Source organism: Girardinichthys multiradiatus, chromosome 15 (assembly GCF_021462225.1).
Source record: "Girardinichthys multiradiatus isolate DD_20200921_A chromosome 15, DD_fGirMul_XY1, whole genome shotgun sequence".
NCBI classification, from domain to species: domain Eukaryota; kingdom Metazoa; phylum Chordata; class Actinopteri; order Cyprinodontiformes; family Goodeidae; genus Girardinichthys; species Girardinichthys multiradiatus.
In genome coordinates, this window is record NC_061808.1 from 19,707,559 (window position 1) to 19,715,413 (window position 7,855).

Below are 7,855 nucleotides of genomic sequence, written 5' to 3' on the forward strand. Positions count from 1 at the left end.
TGAGGGTGTCAATAGTGGCCTTCTGGACAGCAGTCAGGTCGGCAGTCTTACCCATGATTGGGGTTTTGAGTGATGAACCAGGCTGGGAGTTTTAAAGGCCTCAGGAATCTTTTGCAGGTGTTTAGAGTTAACTCGTTGATTCAGATGATTAGGTTCATAGCTCGTTTAGAGACCCTTTTAATGATATGCTAATTTTGTGAGATAGGAATTTTGGGTTTTCATGAGCTGTATGCAAAAATCATCCGTATTAAGACAATAAAAGACCTGAAATATTTCAGTTAGTGTGCAATGAATCTAAAATATATCAATGTTAAATTTTCATCATTACATTATGGAAAATAATGAACTTCATCACAATATGCTAATATTTTGAGAAGGACCTGTAGTTCCCCAGAAGCATGTGCTTGGGATGTTTAGGGGTCTCCATGATCTTCAGTGCACTAGCTGCTTATAGGTAAAGTAGACCTTTACGTCTTTCATCATAAGGGAATATAAACTAAGGTGAACATTAACTATGAATAACTACAACTGCACATATATTGTGAGGATCTTGCAAGCAGGAAAACCTAAATTGGGTCTTTTAAATGGTACACAGATTTGCACATTCAACATTTCTACTTTTTCCATTTAATATATTTCAAACATATGCCATTTGAATTATCACATATAACAGTTGTGTCTGTTTTATTACACATCAGTTTACTGTTTGTTTACAACCAGTAATCAACACTGATACATGTTGATTACTGGTTGTTATCCAACAAAGCAGGCAAAACCAACAATGCACTAAACAAGCTCAGAGCAAGTTCTGCCAGGTCTGCATAGTTTCAGTTTATCAATAGACTGAAACTGCAGATCAACATTTACATTCTGTTGGTAAAAGAAGTTGGATGTGTTTTCATTATCCGATCATATTCTAAATCATTTGCTTCATATTTTGTGACTACAGTTTTGATGCATTTGATGGCTGTGTATTGTCAGGTTATTGCAAAAATGTTCCATGAAGTCAGAAATCCACGAGACAAAAACACAAATCTGGTTCAAAATGGTTAAGAAACAAGAGGGTATATGGAAAATATTTATTGGGAAATTTCTTAACTGAAAGAGCTCACAGCATCTCTCTCAAATACACACAGAAATAATTAATCTCTTCTGTATACATAGATGTGACATATGAAGTCACATTTTTCATTTTTCGTTTTCAAAATAATGGTGGCGCTGGTGAAAAAATATTAAATAACAAAAACTGAAGAAAACCTCAAAGAGGGCATCTAATGCTTTGGGGCAATAAAGCTTCCCTATATTTAACAGGGAAAAAATAAATAACAGAATGTGAAAAATAAGCTAATTACTAATAAGTTTCAGTCAATCTCCCCAGCTCTTTAAGCTCATTTATTATTTTTCCCCCATATGCGGTAGTACAACTAGTACAACTCAAATTTGAAATGCATTGTCATTCCTGCACAATAAAAGAATATACCTTTGATCCCGACAAAAAGCACAGTCAACATTTTCCCATAATTTTGTAAAAACAAGAATATTAGAAAATGTTGCAAAATTCTCTGCAATTTCCTCAGACTACACCCTTCCACTTTTAATCCAAATGTCTAAGAATAGGAAAAGCAAACAAACCAGGACAAGATGTTCAACAGAAAGTTTTCTCTTGCCTGCACTGCACCTTTACATTCTGTAGAGATGTTAGCCATGTAGCAGACGAGCACAGCCTTTTAATTGTTTTTTTTTTTTTTGCTCAGAGAATTGATTGAACAATTATATACAGATCAAGTTTCTCTATTCCCTTTGGTAAAAATGTTACATTATATACAAAGAATTTACTCTAACATGGCATCTTAATTGGCGTGAGCCATGCACGTTTCCACACCAGAGTAGGTCAGCATTGTCTGGACCAGCTCTGGGAGATCGTAGTCATGTTTCCAGCCCCAATCTTTTCGTGCATTGGAGTCATCAAAGTTCATGGGCCAGCTATCAGCTACAAGACAAACAAGGCAGACAAAATGTAACATTTATTGATGTGTTTTGAACACAAACATCTCTTTTTACCAAGATGACAACATAACAATGACATCTGCAGAAAAATTACAAAAATAGTTTAAAACGGATGCTTACCAATTGCCTGTCGTACAGGGTCGATGTTGTATGTGACCTCCAACTCTGGCATCTGCTTCCTGAGCTCCTGGGCCAGCTCCTCAGGTGTGAAACTCATGGCATTTATGTTGTACGTCCTCATGCTCAACGTGTCAGCAGGTGTCTCCATCACCTCCAGAGTGGCGCGTAGGCAGTCATCGATGTACATCATGGGTAGTCGTGAGTCGGGTCTCAAGTTGCACTCAAACTTGCCGGTCTTGATTGCATCATGAAAAATCTGAACTGCATAGTCTGGATAGGAGCAGAATAAAATCACTATTGATATTCTCCTTATTATAACAGCTCTGATGTTAATTATCTTGAAATGATTAACATAACATCAGGATGATAAACATAAGAAAAAATTATCACAAAACCCTTCAAATAAAAGCTCCAGCTGACAGATAAAGTTTGGGTGCGGTGGCTGTTTACACATGAGAAGAAAATATGCAGACAAAGATGATTAGAAGCCATAAAAATGCAACAAGAGAACTCTGAATTTAGCTGCATAACAAATCTGCAACGAGATGAGGAAGCCTATCGGAATAGACTCCCATCAAATGTGAACGCTAATAAACTCACCGATGTCATTTTTCCTCTCACACTTCACTTCCCAATGAAGTTTTAACACGAAGTATGTTAAACACATTTCCAAATGCCATTTCGAATGCCACCAACTAGGGTTATTTACATACACTTACTAAAGTTGCTCTGGTGCACTGACAAAAAAAATCCTTTGGTACACCCACTAGAAGAGATGTTACATTTGCCCTAAACATTAGTTCCATTACTTTGAATAATGAAAGACTCATTTATGTTGGAATTTTACCACAGATTTACATAGTTTTACATGCTTTTCACTCAAGAATATAAGCATGTCATCTGCATATTGATTTATCTACCAAAACCAAATGAGTGTTTCTAAACTTTCATAACTATTTTTTACTACTGCTTTTTAACATAATATCTCTGCCATTTCATTTTAACTCCCATTATTGACTTGCTACCACTAAAGAAAATAGAAAAATAGCACTCTGTCTCAGATGTACGTTTTTTATTGGTCTTGTGACAACTCAACATGTTGGTGTCACGTTTGATGCACGCCCCTCCTTGTGCTTTCCCTAACATCTTGTGACCGTAATCTGACTAGGTTGGATCTAATAACATATGCGCACCACTTTTATTACATGACATCTTGGAAGTGCTGCTGCCACATTAATAGAGCAACAGGGTTGCACTGGCATCTTGTCCAAGGATACTTCCCCAGGTGGAATAGGAAAATTAAATATATCATGGCTTTTACTAATGATTCTAATATGGTTAAGTAATTCTAAAACCAAAAAACATTTCTGAAGTTTTAAAAAGTGTATATATCACCACAGGTAAAAGAAAAAAAAAAAAAAAAAACAGAAAAAAACAAATGATGAGATAAACAATGGTATTAACTACCTATTAACTACCTTTCATAGTTGTTCTATGTTTGTTTATCTATCCTACCTGTTGTGCCACCCCCAGGCATGGAGTCTGCAGATATGATTCCTGGGTAACGGAGACAGCGGAAGTCCAGTCCATAGCGGTGATGGTAATACTAAACAGACAAAATCAAGTAGATTAGATATCACTTCAATAGGTTTAATGTTGACAAGAAATGGCTCCATACATGATAATCTGGCAACAGACAAGTGGAGATGCAGTCAATCAAAATCCGAGCTCTTACCTCTCCCATTAACTCAGCATGCACTTTGGACACGCCATAGATAGTGCGAGGTCTCTGCACACACATATCTGGTGTGGGGTTACGGGGCGAAGAGGGACCAAAGGCCCCAATGGTGCTTGGGACAAACAGTCGCAAGCCGTGCTCTGCTGCAATGTCCAGGATATTGTGAAGCCCTAAACCAGAAGTATTGAGGATATTATTGTTATTTCAAATAATATTATTTTAATTAATTCTACAGGTAAGTGTAAAAAAAAGTGCATTATGTATACTTCCAGCAAATTTAACTTTTACAAAATTTTGGGTACAAAGATCCTGCTTCAGCTGTAAATACGTGTCAAGAATTACAGGTAATGCTCACTGAATTTGGGAAAGAAAGGTTTAAAAATCTCAGATACCAGATCTAACAAAGTTTTGGTGGTTTACTCACCAGTGATGTTTACAGAACGTGCCAAGGCCACGTTAGCCTCTCCGACTGCACTGAGGAGGGCACTGTAGTGAACCAGCCAAGTGATGCGGTTGTTCACCACAATTTCTCTCAAGTTCTTGTAGTCTAGGATGTCTGAGTAGATAAACGGACCTGATGGTGGATTAAAATATGTCTTTACCAAAAAGTGACACTCAGTGATTTCCATAAAATCGCTTGTAGGGTTTAAACATTTCTGCATTAGTCTTCATTTAACATTTTTAAAGGACTCAAAAACCTGTTGCAATATCAATATAATAAAGTTGAATGTTGTGAAATAAAAGACTTTTGTAGGTTTCAGCAGTAGTCACACACCCACAAAAGGAACTTTGTATTCAATCACGTGTCTGTCTAAAGATAGTTTGATTAGGCTTACTCACCATTGTGAAAAACATTGTTAGGAGGTTTCCTGATGTCAGAAAGAATGACATTGTTCTTGCCAAACCTCTTTCTGTAAGGAAGTCAGCGTTAAGATAAAATGCATTACAAACAGGTGAACCATTATGTTACCGTTTACATAAGAAGGAAGTCAGTTGTAAAACAACCTGCATAATTTTAATGTAAAAAAGAATAAGAATTCTGACCTCAGCAGTTTGGCCAGGCCCACTCCAAGTTGCCCCAGGCCACCTGCAAATCATATAGTGTCATGTGAGGATGTAGCACTAGGATAATGAGGTGCAGGCTACTGATCTTCAGTGACTATTTCCATGGAGATTTAAGAAACTGGAAGAGGGCCATAAGAAAACCTCCTGCTGCACTTGACTTAGACTCTTTGTGTTTAACTGGAAACCTTATCCAGCTTTCTCTGCCAAATCCCCTACAAATCCCACTGTTCTTGAAGTCCCTCCAGAGCACGTTTGTACAAGCTCACATTCAGTTACATTCACAAATCTTATCGTAACTGAGGAGCAATAAAAGGAGACCTCTTTTCAGAAGGCCACTGAGGTCCTTTATATTAGAGAACAACATGCTGCCTAAATGAGATCATCCATACCTGTGATCAGCACCTTAGGGTGGTCTGTTTCTGAGAAAGACACAGAGTGGAAGCTTGCATCTGATGTGACCTGCCGGGGGGAGAAGCTAATGGTACGCACAGCCACCGTTAGAGGCTGGCAGCCGCACCCAGGGGTGCTGAGCAGGGCCTGCTTGGCTACCTTGCTGATGGTTCTGATAACAGGCATGATGTACCTGCAGAAAAAAAAGTATGATTACCTGGAGTAAATTTTCATGGTACAGGAAAAATGAACATAATCTATGAGCTATTATTTAAAATGGACAATTATTCCTACCTCTACCTGAGCTAAAACAAAACAACTTATTGTTTATTACAGTTATAATGCTCAATACAGGATATGTTTGGTTATTTTAATTTTGATTCAAAGACTCAGGGCCCATAGGAAAACATATAGCTCAATACACCTGAGTTTTTTAAGTCTCATAAGCCAGACAGCTGGCCAGTAGTGCACAGCGACAGGTGGGAGAGGGGAAGCATTGCAGCAGAAAACAGCTGCCACTTTGGCACTTTTAGTATCTCATTAAAAGGATTTTAACACATAAGAATTTATTGGAAAGGTTTTGTGTTTTTGAAACCGTATCTTTTCAGAACTATGGTTTACTGATACCACTTCCTGGCCCCTGCCTAGCTAGAAGGTTTTGTAATAATTCTGACTGTGACGTTAACAATTTTATTGTTATGTTTGGTGCCATGTATTAGCCACAGCAATAACTCTTTACATATATTGTGCTGTGATCATAATTCAAACCTAGATAACAAAATTTGCACAGAGAGAATATTTCCTAAAACACAGGAACCAACGGAGACTCCTATAAACTTGCTGTCCCGTCCCTTGGCTACAGTCTGAATACATAGTATTTTTTTTTTACACATAAATTGAATAGAGGATAATACAAATCAAGTCAGAATATTTTGTGGATGTGGATACTAGAAAATATGATTAGGTTGCTTAAAGCAGCGTAACTAACTAAAATCCTGAAATTCTGTTATGGTTTAGAGTATTAGTGGCCCCCATTCGGCCGCTCAGACAAAACTTTCTGGAGGCGCTCCTGTAGGCTCCTGCGTCTGACCCAAATCAAACTTTAATGTAACATCATATTTAAAACATCAAATAAACGAAATTGATAGAATTTTTCACAGTGAACCCTAAATATAAAGACTGATTGTGTAAACCCTTGCAACCCTGTGTCCGTACGTCTTTTTAATTGACCAGACTTTTGCGTAAAGCATCTTTGACATGCCACAAGTGAGCTTACCAACGAAGGGTGCTTACTAAGTTAGAAAGCATGTAACTGGAGAGTATTTATACTGCCCTGCCTTCACGGAGACCCAATTGGGGAGAGAGGGCGTACAGTGACATGGTGCGGCAGAGGAATACAGTGCCAAGAACAGGTCGGCGACCTCTATGACCGCACTTGGAAATATTTTTGGAACGCCTTAGGAATCACTTAAACCACTCTTTGCCTTGAGCACCTATGTAAGAAATCAGTGCCTGTCTCATGCAGTTTGGTAACAATACAAAGATTTGATGCAGAAAAAAAGATGCATTAATGATAAAAAAGTTATTGATTTTTATGCGCTCTGCCCTCACTTCGTTTGCGCAGGTTCTTGCTGTATCTACATCAGTTTACGTAGACATCATCATGAACGGCGCGTAAAAAGGCAGGCCAGAAGCCGGGTGAAGCTGTTGTAGCCATCTTAAACCTTTTATTAAACCGCATAGGCTTTATCCCAAAACGACTATATATGTTTTCTTTTATCTTTCACTTTTTAAAATAAATATTATATATATGTATATATAGAAAGAGTTTAACTAGTTTAACTAAAAAAGGCAGGTGGCAGAGGTAATTATGTGATGCTTTAAAAAACCTACATAAAATGTGTCTTAATTTAGATTAAACGACTGCTCGAAGAAATGCAATGTTAGTGGAAAAAGATTACTTACCAGTAATGATAAATGATGGGAGGAAAGAAACAGAAAAACCAAAAATGCTGTCTGGCTTTTAAAATAGAGAATGAGTGGAGTGATGCGGCTTCCTGCTTTGAGCAGATCCTCCTGCGCGCTGACGTGATGCTCGGATGTTATCTCCGTTCAGCGTTGTATCAGCTGCGCCTTGGATTATATATATCAGCGACCATCTGCTTCAAGGGGGGCAGACCGGCTGTGTCCCGGATTGGTTCAGGCTCGGAGGTGCGGTCCTCCCTCCCAGACAGCTCCCCTCCCTTCACGTCACTCAATGACACGCTGGCGTTATCTTTGCAAAATGCCCTGAAGCTTTTTTTTTTTTTTTTTTGTGTAAAAAGTTGGCGCCCTGCGGTCTGAATAAAGAAGTGAGCTGAATGGAGATGACACCCCCTGCTGTTTCCAGATCAGCCAGACGTTTTTGGGTGCGGACCTTCTGGAAATTTTGCACAAACGTTTTAGGTAGTTTCAGGTCGGACTACATTGTGATTTTGAACTTGTTCAAGAATTGGTGCAAATTCCTTCAATCTCCTCAACAGAGTCAAAGGTACA

At 38.3% G+C, this 7,855-nt stretch overlaps 1 protein-coding gene across 1 annotated transcript; it reads right to left on the reverse strand.

Moving 5' to 3' along the window:
• Positions 1-1,065: 1,065 nt before the first annotated feature.
• Positions 1,066-7,448, reverse strand: tdh (L-threonine dehydrogenase). Its single transcript, XM_047387091.1, has 9 exons — positions 7,286-7,448; positions 5,320-5,513; positions 4,910-4,952; positions 4,706-4,776; positions 4,290-4,439; positions 3,863-4,035; positions 3,643-3,733; positions 2,128-2,397; positions 1,066-1,990 (listed from the first exon to the last, which is right to left on the reverse strand). Exons 2-9 carry the CDS (start codon positions 5,504-5,506, stop codon positions 1,851-1,853), a joined length of 1,125 nt encoding a protein of 374 aa, XP_047243047.1. The 5' UTR covers positions 5,507-5,513; positions 7,286-7,448; the 3' UTR covers positions 1,066-1,850.
• Between the last annotated feature and the right edge of the window lie 407 nt (positions 7,449-7,855).

Bases quoted from the DNA above. Each gene is read 5' to 3' on its own strand.
- tdh (XM_047387091.1), bottom strand. From the start codon at position 5,506: ATGCCTGTTATCAGAACCATCAGCAAGGTAGCCAAGCAGGCCCTGCTC. The intron at 4,440-4,705 runs GTGAGTAAGCCT...ATCCACCATCAG, and splicing joins TAACAATGTTTTTCACAATG to GTCCGTTTATCTACTCAGAC. The intron at 4,036-4,289 runs GTGAGTAAACCA...CTTCTGGTTTAG, and splicing joins ACGTTCTGTAAACATCACTG to GGCTTCACAATATCCTGGAC.